General features: G+C 36.7%; 1 protein-coding gene and 1 long non-coding RNA gene across 3 annotated transcripts in view; one reads left to right on the top strand and one right to left on the bottom strand.

Annotated features, from left to right (window-relative positions):
* The window catches only part of LOC136832832 (uncharacterized), a 655893-nt gene that overhangs the window by 242360 nt on the left and 393041 nt on the right, over nucleotides 1–20492 (bottom strand). The window lies entirely within an intron of this gene.
* Nucleotides 197–20492, top strand: part of LOC136832831 (uncharacterized) — a 49895-nt gene continuing 29599 nt past the window's right edge. The window contains exons 1-2 of the mRNA XM_067094483.1: nucleotides 197–360; nucleotides 4415–4998. Of these exons, the coding sequence (XP_066950584.1) occupies nucleotides 4543–4998 (456 nt within the window). The 5' untranslated portion in view covers nucleotides 197–360; nucleotides 4415–4542. The remainder of the gene's footprint in view (nucleotides 361–4414; nucleotides 4999–20492) is intronic.

Genomic DNA, 20492 nt, shown 5'->3' with positions numbered 1-20492 from the left:
AAGGTAAATAAATGAAACCATTACCCATAAATATGCGTCACGATAAGAGGCGGAAATTCATATTTTCCAAATCATCTATTAAGCTGCTCCTCTCTCCACTAGACGAGAGGTACCACCGAGAAACGAGGCGAGCTCTAGAACTAGAAGCACTAGCGGGTGGGTTAGAAAGCCGCGTATTGCCCTCTAGCCCGGAAGTGCGACGAGATGAGATGCTGGGCAGCGAGAAGACGTCTTGCCCAACATCCTCAGTAGCTTGAATCACATGTGTGCACTCCACACACTATTTGATACAGTGCAAGGGCGATAATGGAAACCCCGTCGATGCCCTAAAACCATAAACTGTGCAAGAGTGACTTTTAGGTAAAAAGGGCGCGGAGGATTTCTCAACCCTTCAGCGGATAACGAGACATCCTTCGATTAGCACGTGGCATTTTCCGATATTCTAATGATAATGACATTGAGTTATGAAGCACCGAAGTGGAAAAAGCAGAACGGCCAGGCATGCCCAGCGATTGCACATTTATTAACATAAGGATTACCAGCCAAATCGAGGAGAAGTGTTTTATCCCCAGGGTGTGAATGATGAGAGAGAGAGAGAGAGAGAGTGAGTGAGAGGGGGAGAGCGAGAAAATCTAGCAAAGTATGATAGTGATAGTTATACAGGGTACATAAAGCCTCCAGGCTGCAGTAATATTAAAAGGGTCCCAAGAGGGACAGACGTAACCGGGTGAGGATCGAGGAGGGTCTCGAGGATTGGTGGAGGATAGGAGGGGGAGGGAGAGGATAAGGGAGCAATTGAGATTTCTCACTCGCCCGGTGTCCTGTTAAAAGGGACCGTTTTGTGACCGCTTAATGACCGCATTTCCGCTGCGGTCAACACATTTCCCTCGTCTGTTTTCCCTTCTGCTTGATGACAATATGCTTGTGTACGGCTAATATACGACCTGTGCTTCTGATACCCTTTTCTTGATCTATGATTATAGAAGACTTTTCTAGCAATTTTCAATAAAAACAGCATTCAGCACTTTCTAATAAGAACTGAGTAAACGGATCCTATAAAACTCGTTTTCTTAACGTTATCTAGATAAACAAACATCTATCGTTTTAAACTGATTTACATGGGAATGTTCAACTGGGAAACAGAGCACATTGCTTTCACAAAACAACACCTGATTGAGTATAAGGGATGAACGAAGAAACATTTCCTTATTAGTCCAGTGACTGTGTATACGATGCTCCTTGACAACCCGGTATCAGTGAAAGAAAACCAAGAAGTGATAATGCTCTTCGCACTAAGATCAGAAAGTGTAAGTAAACAAAAGTCCGCTACATTTGCACATTGTGAGTGCTTTGGTGTTTTACAGATTTTCTAATAATATTTTGTTTTTTAAAAGATGGTGATTGGCAACTTAGCTTTTTTAAAGCCTATGAAGACAGTGATTGTTATTTAAACTGTTATCTTAGTGCTTTTAAAGGCGATGAAGCAGTAATATTCAAACTTAGCCTTGACGTACCCCATTACATTTTGAATCCTATCAGTTTTATGTTTATATTTTCAAAAGTCCGTGTTTTTAATGCAGCATCATTTACAAAATGTTTATAAATGAAAGATATCCTTTCAACTGCCATGTACAAACTACGATTATCCATTACAAACAAACGATGATACCTAATAACATGAAAAAGTGCAATGGAAATGGCAAGTAACTGCAGCAACCGCTCTTGTTTCCATCAGAATACAGTGATTCAATTGACTAGCTTCTTCTAATAAGCAGTTTAAATGGACGTCACATCGCAAGTGAAGCGGATGATAAGATAGTATAATTAGACTACATTATATTTCTTGATCCACTATAGGGGGCATCATGGTACTATCATAACTCATATTTCAGGGTAGAAGGAAACGTCAAATATTTTTAGTATCTCTATAATAAAAATACCTATTATCATCAATGTTGTTGCCATTATTAGTTCTTCTCATTCTTACTACTGCTACTACCACTGCGAATACGATCTTATTACAAGATTTTTTAAGGAAAAATTCAAAGAATGCAATTAGTAAAGTGATTCCCAGATTGTAGCACGATGCATATAAAACCGAGAGCTAGCAGCTTTTTAAACATGCTTTAAAAGTATATAATACTACAATAATATATATATATATATATATATATATATATATATATATATATATATATATATATATATATATATAATTTTATATATATAATTTATACTTAACTTAATTAATATATATATATATATGATTTTCTGATGTAAACAGTGAATTAGGTGACTGGTAGTTAGCAAATGTAGTGGGTCTCAGCCACCGGGGAAATGAGCATGGCCCTAGCAACCTCACCCTAAATTATTACTGAAGTAAGGTCGAGGGTCTTTAGTGATACTGTACGAATTTGTGACATCAATTACAGGTTGAATAGAGAACCGTGTCTCAAATTAATAAAATACCGGTAACAAGTTGTTTGATTTGATGGACCTCTGCATTGTTAAAAGTGACTAATCATTATTGTATACAACTGATAAGGAGTATTGCTAAGTAATAACAAAATGTGCTATCAAATATGCAAACTGGTTGTCTTATTATTATTCCACATCATATCGCAGGGTACTTTTACAAAGGTGGAAATATTACAGTTTTTCATTAAGGCCCAAGCTCTATCTCTCAATCCACATAACCGTATCTACTCGTCTGACCTAAAGGCTGTGCCCGGCATCCAAGCGCAACCCGCCTCTTTATCACGATCCACTGCAGGTAATCGTTAGGACGTGTAGGGAACGAAGGCGGGTAGGGAGAGGGGGAGACAAACCCCCCCCCCAACTGGGTATGAGATAGGGAAGCTACGCGGATGAACGGACGTGGGGTTTAGAAGTCTGACGGTTGAGGGAGTTCTTGGAGAAGGTGGGGCTGGGTCATGGCACTGCCTTGCGGAGGAGGGGCTAGGTGAATGGAGTGCCACAGACGCTCCGCCCACGATTCTACCAAAGTACTAGCTTGCCTTCCTCCGCCCATTTTGAAACAGCCTCGAGGGCTGCCACCCACCTGACGCCTTCCCGAAAATAAACGCTGAAGGGGCAGTAGGCACGTGAAGTTCCTGATACGTAAACCTAAAAAAAGGAAACGGAAAATGACTTTAACGCTGAACACTAAAAGAAGGTGAAACGGAAATCAGTACGCGGTGATTACGCCTTCTGAAAAGATTTCTTAAGATGGTCAGTACGAACTTTATATAGCACGAGTGGAAACTTCGATCGAAGAAGTCTAGTGTTTGACCGCAGCAGCAGAAACACACTGTGTAACATACTTCTCATACCGCGGCATAAAAGTGAATCTGATTTTTCATATGAGATATTCTTGTTAACATTAGTCTGGTTATTGTGTTTGGTCGGACAAAGAGAAGAGCGTACTTCGATTATAACCGAAATCTCATCATGAAAATAGTGATAAGCAGTGTAATCTAAAGCTTTTAGAATTGGGGTCCTTTGGCATAGGAAATGTGTAAAGGGGATTTTAAGATTCTAAGGACAGAAAAAATCATTTGAGGCAATTACTAACTTTCATAGCAGAACATAGTGCAGATTTAACGATGGAAATGATAAATTTCACACTTATAAAAAAAGAGGTATTGCGTCCCTAGCATGAAGAGAGGGAGAGTGCGTGTGTGTGTGTGTGTGTGTGTGTGTGTGTGTGTATGAGAGAGAGAGAGAGGTTAAAAATACCCATTTTAAAACTGTCCCATTCCTAGTTAGTACATAGGGTAAACATTTAACCATTATTTTTCTTAATAGTCTTTTCGAGCTTACAGCAGAACATTAAATATTCTGTTATATTCTCGTAATGTTGTTGAGAAGTGGTTCTTTAAGCACTAAGAAACTTTAAAACAGTAAAATAACGAAAAAGCGAGTGTCACTGAATATATAAAAAAAAAAGAATTCAAAAAAAGGACGACCGAAGATTTGAGAAACTAGAAACAATATACCTTTCGTCTTATTTACATTCCCAGTGACACAGATTTACGTGATAAATTTTTTCATAACATTATTATTCATGAAAGCACTTCACTCTCGAGGCCTTTCCATCAGGAATACTGCGTCACAGATACGAATCTGGTTAAGCGGATCTATCTTGCAATGATCAAACTTCACATACTAGTTTTCGTCTCTCCAAATGCCATGTTTTGCTTTTAGGAAGATGTTAACGATAATATAGAATTGCATGAGCTGCAATTTTATAACTTATATTTTTTTTATTTAGATATTATTTTGAATTTGTTTTTCTTCCGAACCAAATTTGGTGAGATTTTTAAATGTTTGGTATTTCATCTGACTTTTTTGTTTTGTAAAGTTTATTGAATGATCTATTGATATTCTCCTAAGTAACTGCAATTCATTTTAGGAATGATATAAAATAGAAATGACAATGGATTTAACAGTGCCAAAACAATGACCTCAAAAACGACTATGCCTGAAGTGAGTGCCAAGAGACAAAGTGAGAGCCAGTATGTGTCTCAGTGAAGGCGACGAATGCTGTCATTTCCCTCCAGTGTGGTTCCTCCACCCACAGCGTCATCTACCCCCAAGATGGTGATGGCTGACGGGGTGCCGCCGCCTTTGGTGGAGACCTGCGTCCTGCTGCCGGAGGAATTCGCCCTCAAGGTGGAGACGTCCAGTTCCAGGGTGCCTACGTCTCTCTTGAGCCTCCTGCCCCACCTGGCATCCAGCAGCCCTGGGCACAGCAATCTGCCACCGCCTTTGTTAGAGAGACTGGCCCCTTCCTTAGGACCCTTACCGTCTCCTCTTTCACCCCTGAGTCCTGCATTAAGTCCCCTGGGAATGTCCCTGGGTGGGCCGCCTCATGCCGATGACTGCGTCAAGGTGTGCGCCACCCGCCGGTTGCCGGCCCATACACGCTACCTGCCTTTCAGCGGAACTGTGAGAGCGGACAAGCTTCCTCTCATGCCCTGTCTTCCTCCGATGGACGTAAGTGCATACTTCTGTTTGTCCACGTTTAACTGTGAGTGTTTCCTCAGCCTTCTAGCATAATCAGTTATGTAACTATTCACACCTAATATTCAATCAACTTTTCAATTCCAGACGATGCAGTTTTCCTCATTACCAGTGCCCATTTATTTTCTTAAGAAATAACAAGACACTTGAATGAAGCTAATAACTTTCACATCGATGTGGTGCCACACTGAGGGGCTTTCACATAAACACTTTCTTTTACTATATGAAATGCGTTATTTGTCTTAACCCGGAACACACTCACATTTTTCTGACATGTAATACAAAAACCAATCACTAATGCAAATCTGTTGAAAAATTTAACTCAAATATATCAGAAAGCACATTTTCAAACTGTCTTCTTGTATCATAAAATAAAAATAATGGCCAATACGAGATTTATTTTGACCAAGACCTTGAAGAGCAGTATCTTTTGACGCAACCACTTGTTCAATAACTTGAGATAATTTGCCACATTGAGAGAAAATATCCATCTGGCCAAAAGAAACCCGTTTAAGATATACTAACACACCATGACGCTCTCACGTAATCACAAAAATGACATTATTCAATTCAGCCTTTCAAATCCCCAATATCTCAAAAGGCGTTCTTTAAAACCATCGTGTTTCGTACCCACCCCGCTACCCTACACTATAGAATCCATACCCGGCCCTGAGGGTCCGCCCTTACCACCATCGTACTCTCACGCCCACAAAATCTATTGACCTGCCTGCCACAAATCTCAGCATAGACAAAAGACAAATAGAGAATACAAAAGCCTAACAATGCCTTAAAGAGAGAGGTCAAAATGCCGGCAATAAGAAGCAAGCGTTCGTAAGGGAAAGAACGGTAAGGTTGAAAGTAAGCTTCTCAAGCGGAGTATATTCATCCATGGGATAAACGAGGTGCATTTCCATTTGTGCCTGACTTTGTTAACGAAGTTTATGAGAAAAGAATAAGCCAAATTTTAGCGAGTGAGAGATGTTTTTGTGAATGAAACAAAAGGTTAAGAAGAAATGAGAATAAAGGAGTATCTGAAAGGAAATATATCACTGTACGAACATGTACACATATTCTTACTTTTCCATCAGTGTTCCAATTAGACTTTGAACTTGTAATTGTCCAAATCAGGTGACTCTTACAATCTTTTCTTTTCTTCTTTTTCTTTTAACGACTTTTATTCCCATTTTTGTAATTGTCCAAACGATGCCTTCTTTGAAGGACTTTTTGATTTGGCATGACCTGTGGTCTCGATCGAACTTACAATAAACAATAAAAACCAGATGACTACCGTTAATATTTTTTAATATTTTTTCTGTTTTACTAAATTTCTCTGAATTTTTTCATGTCACCCTCGTCTACTTTATTACGGACTATCAATTTTTCTTTCAACTTTAATCGGAAATCCTCGGTTTTCTTGGCTCTGTGTTTCTTACTCCTCTACTTCTAACCTTAAGCATTCTCTTCCTCCCATTTTCACTGATTCCATAGGCATCCATCTTTTAAGAGGCGGGTTGTCACTTTGCATTCTTGTTTCCCTCAAGATTTTGGTTTGATAAAGACACAAGGCTGCCGTCCCAACAACCTCGTGATTTAAACAAAAAAGCCATTTACACACAATCACATACAGACTCACAAACACACACAATATACATATACAAATATTTGAGAGAGAGAGAGAGAGAGAGAGAGAGAGAGAGAGAGAGAGAGAGATGGAACTCATCTATGCAACTCAAAAGTTTACTCTTACGATTTCCATGTTACAAGGTGTTCTAATAAAAATGGGATAATTTTCAAAACATCGAAATTCTGACATCATTTTGTTACAGTTAATATGAATATAGAATGAGCCTTGCACTTCAGCAACGTAAACAGGTGTTGCTATTACAAAATAAGCCGGACAAAACAACAATTACAGCATATTTACAAGTAACCCAATTATAAAGTTATAAACAACGAACGTTCATGCAAATAATAAATCACATATGCTGTAAGTATATACATAACCGAGAGGACACATAATATAAAGAAATAAAAAGCCATGTGCAAAAAAGCAATTTCATTCAAAATACACAATGCTCACACATTTTCTTGCAAGAACTTGTCATGTTGCAAAATATGATTTCAAGAAGGCACCTTCCTCTACTGGGGCTTCTCACACTTACTATATAGAGTAAATACAAACTGTAACGCTATAATTTATGTATAGAACTAATCAAGCAGAATGATGGATAGCACGGCAACACTGATGCAACGCTACAGGCGGGGAAAAAGTTGAAAGAGTGATCAGACGCTTTGTATATATCTGGTGTATGAAGGTATGTAAACATTATAAGCATCAGATTCGTGTACAAGCGAGTGTGCACGTGTATGTAAATGTGCCTATCTCATGAATAGGGTGGTACCCAGCACCTCGAATCATGTGACGGATGGTGGAATTTTTCAGCATTGTTCTCTCTCTCTCTCTCTCTCTCTCTCTCTCTCTCTCTCTCTCTCTCTCTCTCTCTCTCTCTCTCTCTCTCTCATTACTGCCCTCTCCTTGTGTATTTGTATATCATCAGTTCATGTTGTTAAAACATTTTCTCGAAAACCTTATTGTCTTATCTCTCTGGGAGTGACATTTTATCATTTCCAGCGTAAGCTGAGAAATACAAAAAATTCCACGTGTGAATAAAAACAATAATTAGGAAATGTTCTCTAAAAATCAAAGGATTAAAGTCCATTTAAATGAGAATATATAAATAAAAACGTAGTCCATAATTAAAAGAAAACTCAAAAATTTTTCGCTCAAAAGGTTCATAAAATTAGATAATTAAAGAGGACTAATTTGAACTTTTTTACCATGATGGATTATCAAAGATTTGAAGATGGTTTAATTTAAAGGGAAACATATAACACTACGTTAAAAGCTTAAATAGATTAAATTAATGAACAAATAATTAAGGAAAAGCTACAAACCGATTTGAAAATATATAGACAAATCAGTATTTCGCATACACATATCGTCACTTCTGCAATTGTACACTGGTTTAATTAAGAGAAAGGAAGAAATCACGCACACACACATGAACACGCACACACGTGTTTATATGCAGTTGTCTTCCTTCGATAACGCATTTATTTCTTTCCAAACACAAGAATCATATACCTCAAAATTCTCTTCTTCGATGCAATGATTTTATTACTGACTAAGCAAAGGAATTCTCTCTCTTTTTCGGTTGAATTTCATTGTCCTCAATGACTTTTCCAAAATGACGTCTTTCCTTCATATGTTTGTTCCCCCCAACACACACACACACACACACACACACACTCTCTCTCTCTCTCTCTCTCTCTCTCTCTCTCTCTCTCTCTCTCTCTCTCTCTCTCTCTCTCTAACTGAAATCTTCGCTAAAGTTTCTCGCCTGTTTCATACACTTTCATACCCTACTGGTTGTTGTAATTATCTGCTATTATGCTATTTCATAATGCTCCCCGCTCACGTCAGTAAAAGTGAAATATAACTGATTATAAAAATGATTTCAGTCAGCCTGGCTGCTTACGCATGACTTGACTTTGTACAAGTTTTGGCGAGTGTACTTGTGTACTTACTTAAAACACTCACAGTTACTTTCAAATCACTAGTGTACGTTCTTCCAAGCTCAACTTTCCCTGTCTCGGTCATTGTTCACTGCTCTAAATAACAAGCTTAACGTAACATCTGATAAATGAACAATTAAAACTTGACTTCACAGTACGGCGCGATGGTATGATCAATATATTGCCTGTGAGATGAACACTAAAATGTACGTATAAGCACTCCGAGGAATAATTTGTAGAATGTCAACATATGCAGCAGGAGTTGAGCCAAAACTAAAAATTATAGTAAAGTAGGCTTGTCACCAAACTGTCTTCTTACCCTAAGAATACAGCGGTGTAACAGCAAGAACAGATGACAGAAAAGAGAAAAGGGTTCCTTATCAAAGTTTATTTCATCCATGATAAAATTTCTTAAACGTCATGGTGAGAAAAGCACTTCAGTGTAATATATCACCTTCCAATTAATTAAAATGGAAATATATTAGGAGACCCATGTATCACTGTAAACTGGACAAATCACGACCTCTTGTCTGAAGAGTAAATATTTTCGATCATGATGGATAAATTCATAATTGAAGCATCCCCCGTAAGAACAGTTATAACTTGTCTCTAGGTGTGGTCTTTTTAGTAAATTAATTAATACTACATGCATCCAAACAAGAAGATCAAATATGAGCAACAAATTTCGCTTTGTTCTGTAATCCTTGGGCATGCTGAGGGGAAAGCTGAACCACGGTGATATGCAAACGGGATACTGAAGGGGTAAGAATCCGTGGTAACACAAAGTGAAATCAAAATCTCTATGGAAACAATATATATTTCAGTTGTTTCAATTACTGTAATGCTGGCGTTACGAAAAAATTCATTTTGTATAATAATCCCATCACAGCTGTCAGTTCAAAGAATTTAACTTGTTTTCAAGAGGTCTGTTAAATCCAAGAGCTATAATATCAAAATAGTATAGACATAACAAGCGCTGGGCACGGTAAACAAGCAATTCTACCATCAATCGTCAAAATGAGCTGACTAAATAAGATCGAGCCAGGTGGTCGGCAGTGAGAGTAAGCGGATCCCAGTGCAGGAACAAGGAAATGAGGACGAGAACATGAATGACAGAGGATGATAGAGGAGGGAGGGCAGACCGAGTTGCGTTTCCGAAAACGGTTCCTTCTCAACATAAAAATTAGGCGTAAAGAGTCTGACGTGGAGAGATTAAGTTTGCCATGAGATTCAAGACAAACAGTTTCAATCTTGAACGTAACTTATCAACGACAATTTTACTGGACTACAGTAATATTTCAGAGCTGATTTGTTCCATATCCTACCTCGTGTAGTCCTTCTTTATTCTTTTTTACATAACACTTATTTAACTTCACTCTGTAAGGTCCACTGACGTTTTTGATTTATCGGCAACCCGCCGCTAACTTACTGAAATAATGAAACCGTTCAGTAAAAAAAGTAAGCACGAGCACTCTTTATATCTTTAAGGCTAAGTGAAGTATTTTTTACACCGCGAGTATAAAAATCTACACCATAACATAACGAAACGAAGAGAGTTTTTACTTTACCTTTTCCCTGATGGTCAGACACCATCCAAATGCTATATAAAATAGTATATTACCTGAATGTAAATTTAAATGCTACTGAATATTTATACATTCTCACCATCTGCAGCATTGATAGCGATTGGTATACAGTGTACTAAACAGCAAAATCTTTATCCATGAAATTTTAGGGAACGAATGTCTCAGTATATATATAACAGCTGCGACCACCTTCCTCAAAAGAGAAAGGAGCGTCATATGGATGCCCTGTAATGCAGTACTCGACTTGCAACACATACCGACAACCATCGCTTAATAAAAGGATATGCCACAAATCCAATTATCCGCAATTAATAGCTACCACTAACACTTCAAATGGAATTAAAGAATAGAAATGACAAAAACACTGCTGCTACAAACGTAACTCGTTACGCAATAATGTTTATCAGACAAGGACTTCGACAAAATAACGAGTAACAGAAGACAACAACAATCCGATTCACAGTCAAATTAAAATCTAAGACTCATGAATCAGTATTCCAACAAACACCTGAAGGGGACTCCATGAACACAGAGCATCAATAACAATCGAAAGCATCTCTCTCCCTCGCTCTGTGGCTGCCATCGTGAAGAGATCTGATGATAGCCGTCATTATCTTAACAACTTCCTTATCGGGTCCATATAACACTACGCGTGGACCGTGACCAATTTAATTGAGTTCTCTGGGTCCACCCGCATACTCCACCCACCTCATTATTTCAGGGACCATATCCATGACCTTGTGCTCGGCTGCGTTCTTGCAAACAAACACATATACAGTACACACACACACATATACATATATATACATACATACATACATATATATACATATACATATATATATATATATATATATATATATATATATATATATATATATAAATATATACATGTATGTATGTGTGCACTTGTGGGTATTCTTAAACATACAAAACAAGAATGAATATGTAAATGCAATTTTTACAGATCTCTCATAATGCAAACAATGAAAATGGTCTGGTAACACAATTGTTTTAGCGCCATAAAAATATCTGGGTATCCCAGGTATAAAGTACACATACACACATATGTATACATATATGTATATATTACATATATACATATGTATTTTATATATATATACATATGTATACATATATACGATTATAAAACCACGATGCCCTCTTAACTTTTTGGATTCTTCCCTCTTTTTTTGGATACAACAACGAAGCCTGAAATCTCGTGGCCCGGTTGGTAACGTGACCTCGTTCTGATATAACGGATGCAGGTTCGAATCATGCTAGGAATGTCATAATTTCTTCATGTTATTGCATTTGGATCTCAGTTCTTAAGTGAAAAGCGTGTCCAAAAGGTGGGGAGAACTTGAGATGTTAAGAGAGCATTGTAGTTATTGCAACTACGTATGTATGTATGTAGCAGTAAGCTGTAGAGTCTATATATATACATATGTATTAATATATATAGTATAGCTATATATAGTATATATATATATATATATATATATATATATATATATATATATAGATATGAGAGAGAGAGAGAGAGAGAGAGAGAGAGAACTGTAAAATTGCATTACTTGTTCAGTATCATTATTTATACTAATATTATATATATATATATATATATTATACTAATATATATATATATATGTTTATACTAATATATGTGTGTGTGTGTGTGTGTGTGTATAAATAATGATACTGAACAAGTAATGCAATTTTACAGTTTTCTCTATACTAAATGTTTTAACCACCATAAAAATCTCAGGGTATCTCTCGTATACAGTACTCTGTTAGGCGATGCCGGACTTTCCTATGAACAGAAGAAAAAAAAGTTCGATAGTTTAGTGAGGATAACGACGAGAGTGCAATCACAAAAACCCCACTGAAAAGTCATGAATGTCGATTGCAAGCTGAAGCGCTTTACATGCTAATGTTTGAAAAGATCTAATTAATCACTCCATAATGCATACCAAGCGACCAAGCAAGCAAACATTAATTTCACAACTGTTTTCAAGTTCTGACTTTGGTGTGCAATACAATAACATCGGCCAATACATTACCGAATATGTTCGTTTTGAGCAAATCGTCATTCGAAGCTTATAATCTGTTACAGGAAACTGAATGGACCACCTTACATTAGCAAAGCATAGCAAAGCAGAGGGAAATTTGAAGAGAAATACCCTTAAGAGGACATGGAGGGGCTGGTTACGTAATTTAAACAAGTAAAAATGCAGCTAAGTTTCTTCGGTGCAATCGAGTTTTCTGTATAGCGTATACTCAAGGCCACCGAAAACAGATCTATCTTTCGGTGGTTTCGGTATAATGCTGCATGAGCCGCGGCCCATGAGACTTTAGCCAAGGCCTGTGGTGGCCTGTCCTTTATCGTTGCCAGAAGCACGATTACGGCTAACTTTAACTTTAAATAACATAAAAGCTACTGAAGCTAGAGGGCTGCAGTTTGGTCTGTTTGATGATTGGAGGGCGGATGATCAACATACCAATTTGCAGCCCTCTAGCCTCAGTAGTTTTTAAGATCTGTGGGCGGACAGAAACAGTGCGGACGGACAAAGCCGGCACAATAGTTTTCGTTTACAGAAACTGAAAGCTATCATAACAGCACTGAGAAGGAACTATGTGAAGGAAGTTTGGATGGCAAGGGGTCCTTCAGAAGTTGAGGGAAAGGGGCTGGCAATTGTGGAAGGGACTGTGGAGGGACCGTGGAAGGGTGCACGAAGGGCGAAGGGTTTTAGGCTGAAGAGAAGAGAAGGATGTCGAGAGCATCCACAATCGTGACGTCCTTACAGTTTTACGATGGAGTTGATGTTCAATACAGAATCCAAGGACTCTGATGAGATCCAAATCTTCAGCACAGAATGGTGGCGGGACGGGTGCACCCAAGTGCTACGCTTCCTATGAGGTATTCGCCGACATTTTTATCTGACGTCAAGGTCTGATGCCTTTTCTAGTCTTTCGCCTCGCAAGGCTTCCTTTTACATGGAGGGAACTTCCACTTCACACGCAAGAAACTTCTCCTCTTCCACGACACGAGGCAAAGCGGAAATCCAGACCCGACGAGTGATTTTGTTCCTTGCACGTCGAGGCAATGACACGCGACCTAGACACAGCCGAAACGTATTAATGAATACGACGTCCACTTTTGTTCATCATTATCTGAGGGTATTATCATTAATCGCTTATAAAAAAGAATCGCTATAATTCTTATTTTAAAAAGGCAAATTGCAGACATGCATTCAACGACCTCTTACAAACAATGAAGCCTTCCGCTCGGTCATTTGCATTTCAGAAAGTTCACCGTCCACAGCAAAAACATGACCAAACCACAACAAGGTAATCTTATACTCATCAATATTCCTTTCAATATCCACATAACAAAGAGCAAAATAGAATTTTAAAAAAACAGCTGCTATGTCATGACGTCAGTAACCGAAACTCATAAACATATTTTTAAGGTTTATGCATCTAAAGCCATATAGCGCCCAGCACACAACAAACACCTCCGTTTTGATGAAGTCCCGAACAATAAGCTATTTCATGAAGCAATTTATGCCGTGACTTTTATGAACCATCGAAGCCGGTTCGAAGTACCGACATTTGGATATTAAATCCTTTGAATCACAGTAGTGGTAATTATGTCTCGAGGTCTGCGAGGGAAATGAAACGGTTAATTGCATCCTCCGCATCTCGTGTTCAAAAGAATAATGGCAAAAGCGCCCATGTGACGTCATCATTTCAAAGTACTGAACCGAGTAATGACCTTGGCCTCCCGTCCTCTCCAGATTCTGATGCCCACATTGATTCTAGCTTGGCCCATGACGTGGAACGAAGGTTTATGACAAGTATAAGAGAGTTCCATTAAACAAAGCAAAAGAATTTGTCAATTTTTGGGGTCTGAGCACACGCCTCACTGGCTTCCCCGCTACTTTCCAAAAGTCAATAATTTTCAAATATGACATAAATTGTCATATTTCCACCAAGATTGCATAAAAAGGCTAGGTTACCAGAATTCGGAGTATTCAGTAAGCGTGTAATTCTGTTGTGTCATGCAAGCATGCAGCTTTTTGTTCAAATATTTTTCTCTAAATTACCGCCAAAGCTAACAGAAAATGTGTCAGAACTAAATGACACATCCTATTATTCGAAACAAATCATAATAAAACCATAATAATGACCCAAGTTCGATGAAATTTCTTATGAAGTGAAAGACGTGCTAAAACTATCAAAACTGTAAACATGTCAGAAATTCTTACAAAACCTCATAACTCGTACTGCAATGAACTACCCTTTCGAATTCATGGGCCTCTATAAAATCAACAGAAAAAAAAAAAAAGGATCGAGAGATTTATGATAAACTGTTCATGCAGCGTTTCTTTATACTACTAAGAAATTTATTCATTTCTGTTTTAAGGTAAAATATCAAACACTAACGGAACTCCTATACACTTCCTGAGTTAACAAGTTCACTTTAATGTCACACAAAAATATAAGCAATTAATAAAATAAATCTTCCTTTTACTAAAATGCAAATTCCTTTATTCTCATTATTTTTGTATAAACGTTGCTGACAGACTTACTGTAATACCAATTATATACCAAAGCTATATGAAAACACAATACCAGAACAGCAATATCAATATCTCATCCATTTTATATGGATTCATTTTCAATGTATTTTGTATACAATAATGGACTTTCACTAACGTTTTGCTAAGACGCTTAAAATTAAATTACTTTAAGTTTAAAGAGAAAATATAACAGCAGGAACCTTAAGTCCCACGGTTATACATGGCGAATTCCTAATCTGTTATCCTCGGTCTCAGGAACGACTTGAGTTACTATCTAACGAGAAAAAAAAAATTTACAGCACTTGTAACTAATAATTCCTGTGTTGCTTTACAATCTTATTACAAAAATTATGACCCACTAATCTATTGTACCTTCACTCCACTCTAGGAAGTACTATCAATTTGCATTACGAGCTTAAGCGATTTAATTGTACAAGGTACAGCGGAAGTTGTGTGTGCAAGACTGAAATATCTTTTTTTTGGGGGGGTGAGGGGTGGTCTCATAGAACAGAGCCAGTTGCCAGCTGCTGGAGAATGTGACACCATTGTAGATGTTAGGGGCGGAAAGGGAAGGCGAAAGGAAATGAGAAGAGTGTGATGAACCCACAGATCGTTTTCATACCCAGTGAAGGATTTTTGCTTCCATGGCCACTTACTGTTTATTTCATGGGAGGGGAGGGGATGGGAGGGGAGGTGAGGGGGGGGGAGGGAGGGGGGGAGGGGGTGGGGTAGGCTGCCACCTTTAAAATCGGTGCGTCTTTACAGTAACACGGCCAAATATCCTTTTAGTGGACGATGATAGAGCCTTTAAAAAGTGATATCACAGTCACAGAAGGCGCCATGGCTGATTTATGTTTTTCTGCTCACGTCTGCAGTATCCGTGGATAGCTACCCATCTACGCCCAACAGGTTACCATCTGTAAATGGGTACCAGTCTCTGCTGGGGTCAAGAAAAATGTGGGAGAAGAGTAACTTCATCCCTAAGAAAATGCTAAGACACAGGAAGGCTGACCTTTCTGGCGCCACACCCTTCGAGGGGAAAATGGCATATGGTGAGATTTATACATACAAACATTATATATACTGTATACATATATATATATACATTATATATATATATATATATATATATATATATATATATATATATATATATATATATATATATATTTATATATATATATAAATATATATATATATATATATATATATATATATATATAGTATATATATATATATTATATATATATATATATCTTGAGAGCACAGTGGTGTGGCTGTTCGGTGGCTCGAGTCCACCAGGTGATGAACCACATACCAACAAATAATTCCCCTTCCGTATTATTTCCGAGGCAGAGTGAATAGGATATCAAACGACATTTGTGGCCTAATGTTTGTGTATATACAATGTTACGGTGATGTAATAAAAATTCATATGTATATACATATAGATATATATTAGGCCGCAAATGTCGTTTAATATCTAATTCGTTCTGCCTCGGAGATAATACCCAAAGGGGAATTATTATTGATAAGTGGTTCGTCACCTGGTGGACTCGATCCACCGTACGGCGAGAACCAACGGCTTCAGTGACGCCTCTGACCACTGGGCTCTCAACAGAGGTAAAACACTGATACAGACTCTGCTGTACATAATCCCGTCGAGTGCAGGCATTTGTACTTTTACCTCTCTTGACAGCAGAGGCGTCGCTGAAGTCGTTGGTTCTAGATGTTCGGTGGATCAAGTCCACCAGGTGAAGCCCTTTAACAATTATAATTACCCTTTGGTATTACTGACGAAGCAGCGAGAACTGGTTGCTAAACGACATTTATAGCTTCATGTTTGCATATATATCTATATATATATATATATATATATATATATATATATATATATATATATATATAATATATATATATATATATATATATATATATATATATATATAATATATATATATATATATAATATATATATATATATATATATATATATATATATATATATATATATATATATATATATATATATATATATATATATATATATATATATATATATATATATATATATATATATATATATATATAACTGGTTATGTTGTCGTTTCTAGAAAACTTCAATTTAAGGAGGAACAGGATAGCCAGAAGACGTGGGTAAAATTCCAGACATTATTATTTCTTAGAAATTAACAGAGGCACAGCCGAGCTTTCGGGAATACGTAACTTTTCCCATCATCAGGGTCATTATCTATGGAATTACATAAAAATAAAAAAAACAGTAAGAAAACTATACCGATTGACTAAATCTAAAAGTATTAAAACAGTTATATATAATTGACAAAGCTTTAAAATACATAATAATATAAAGCAAAAAAAAAAAGGAACATAAAAACCTAAGTTAACCAAGCAATAAGAAATCACGTACCAAACAGAAATCGTCAAATAAAATCACTGAGAAGATAGATACTGAGAAACAGAGAGAGAAAAAAAAACAATGAATATTCAAAATGATAAAAAAAATGATAATGTACTACAAAATACTGGAGAACCTACTACATGTCGCATTATCATTTTTTTATCATTTTGAATATTCATTGTTTTTTTTTTTTTTTATCATTTTTGAATCTCTTGTCTCTCTCTCTTCTCTCTCTCTCTCTCTCTCTCTCTCTCTCAGTATCTATCTTCTCAGTGATTTTATTTGACGATTTCTGTTTGGTACGTGATTTCTTATTGCTTGGTTAACTTAGGTTTTTATGTTCCTTTTTTTTTTACTTTATATTATTATGTATTTTAAAGCTTTGTCAATTATATATAACTGTTTTAATACTTTTAGATTTAGTCAATCGGTATAGTTTTCTTTTACTGTTTCTTTTTATTTTTTATGTAATTCCATAGATAAGGACCCTGATGATGGGAAAAGTTACGTATTCCTGAAAGCTCGGCTGTGCCTCTGTTAATTTCAAGAAATAATAATGTCTGGAATTTTACCACGTCTTCTGGCTATCCTGTTCCTCCTTATATATATATATATATATATATATATATATATATATATATATATATATATATATATATATATATATATATATATATATATATATATATATATATATATATATATATATATATATAAAGGCAATTTATTTATATATTCATCATGTCCCATATTTTCGTGATTCAGTTATACATACACACACACACACACACACACACACACACACACACACACACACACACACATATATATATATATATATATATATATATATATATATATATATATATAGTGTTTGATTTTAAATCACGAAAAAGATAAAAACGTGATTATACAATGTTACAGCCTCAAACGAAAAGTGAAACAGTTGAGATGCTAAGTACTTTCGTCTTATTACCATCACATGGTCACAGCATTGGTAATAAGACCAAAGGACTTAGAATCTCAATTGTTTCACTTTTCCTTCGTGGCTGTAACATGCATAATAATATATATATATATATATATATATATATATATATATATATATATATATATATATATATATATATATATATATATATATATATATATATATATATATATATATATATATATTTTTTTTTTTTTTTAAAGTAGCTCCTCCAAGATGTTACTTTTGCTTTTCCAATTCTTAGGACTTGGGAGAGTTTGATAAAACACATCACTACCCACTTGTGTAGGCGCAGACATACACACACATAAAAATAAACATTATGTATTTTCTTCACCAATTACCCGTTATTCTTAACAAAGGGTGGCTCTGGAGCAAAGAGGACAACGACTCTTACATTCATACTTCAGCTGCTGAAATGTGGATAAATCCCATATGCAGTAAAACTCTCACATCAGCCGTTCAGACACCTACACAGAAGGCTCATCAGCAGCGCAATGAACCCAACTACACACAATGTCCCATTCTCCTTATCTTGCACCGATTCTAATTCTTCCTGAATATTAAGGCCTTTCTTTTTCAAGACCTTTCATTCAATTTATGCACCACTTTCTAGAATTTCATCTTCTCTTTCCCCTTACCACTTCTATGCTTCTGGATTACATATTCTTTTAAAAAATCCACTATCGTCCATTCTTTCCACATGACTAAACCATCTGATAAACTCTGATCCATCTTTCCATCTGGGTTAACTTTTTACTAATTTTATGAATGTCACATTTATCAACATGTAAACTGTTCTTGTACTGTTCATACTATGCGAACAGTTCATCTCAACTGCTTAACCTTTTTCCCGTTTCATTTTCATTCAGCATTCACACTTCACCACCATGAAGAGAGTTAGCTCAACACTCCCTTCGTGCATTCCAACCTTGCATACACAGCCACAGCAAGTTTCTTCTCAATTTTCTGCTCACACCCCAAAGCCTTTCCTGCTTCCTCAGTTCTACGGCTAAGTTCCTCATTGGACGGGTTGGTATCGTTCTCGGCTAGGACTCTGCTGGGCCCGCGTTCGATTCTCCGGCCGGCCAATGAAGAATTAGAGGTATTTATTTCTGGTGATAGAAATTCATTTCTCGTTATAATGTGGTTCGGATTCCGCAATAGGCTGTAGATCCCGTTGCTAGGTAACCAGTTGGTTCTTAGCCACGTAAAATAAATCTAATACTTCGGGCCAGCCCTAGGAGAGCTGTTAATCAGCTCAGTGGTCTGGTGAAACTAAGGTATACTTACTAGTTCTACGACTACCGTTGCCTATTATACTTACTCACAATTACTTGTAGGAGTCAACAGCTTCCTTTCCTTTACTATCCTTACTCACATCCATTGCTGCATCTTCATGGTTTCCATTCACTCTCATAACCTTCCTCTTGCTTACATTTACCGTCTACTATTCTCCTCTTGCAAACAGTATAAAACTCTTTCATAAGTTCTGCAATTTCTCTCTACTGTCCCCAATCAACACATCTACGACTCTTTCCTTGTCCCATAACTCTGCAACTATTATCTACAGTATATCTAACTTCTTGCAAGAAGACAATAATAAGCCTTTATCTCGGAACTACATGACACCAAGCCAGTTACTCTCTCATCTCACATCCATTAAAAAAATTTCAGTCACTAAAAACAACTTACATTCTATACAGTACATTCTCAGCACGTTCTATAGTGCCTCTCTAGTGATTCTGTCATACGCTTTTATGTAGATCCATGTATGCCACAGAAAGCTTTTCCCTTTGCTTCCAAACGCACATTTAACTGTTCCATAAAATAAACTTAATCCTAACAACCTCTTCCTCGTGTAAACCCACGCTGTTCCTCCCCTCTCAGTCCTTCTGTCATCTGCTTTACTTTCTTAAAGTAATGTTATGCCCTATGGTTCTTACAGTTGCTTCTGTCGCCTTTACCTTCATACACCACAACTATTATTTCTATTTCCTGCCGAGAGCAACCATTTTTGCTGAACAGCAGCACCAATACCCAGTAATTGTGCCTCGCTGTCGACCTTCAGTTCCAGAGGTCCCTTATTCCTCATACCGTTAGACTGTGGAAGTCTCCCTCAGGATGTTGTGCTATTGGGAAATCAAAAGTTCAAGCAAAGATGCAATCCACTGCTACCCTAAAGCATTTCTCCCTCTATATTATAATTTATTTGAATTTTTATCTATTTATTTATTAATTTGTTAATTGATTTTTCCTTTTTTAATAACCGATCTTTTTTTCTGTATTTCCTATCACCACCCGTTTCT

This window comes from Macrobrachium rosenbergii, chromosome 50, assembly GCF_040412425.1.
Source record: "Macrobrachium rosenbergii isolate ZJJX-2024 chromosome 50, ASM4041242v1, whole genome shotgun sequence".
NCBI lineage: Eukaryota > Metazoa > Arthropoda > Malacostraca > Decapoda > Palaemonidae > Macrobrachium > Macrobrachium rosenbergii.
This window is presented reverse-complemented; position numbering and strand designations above follow the sequence as displayed.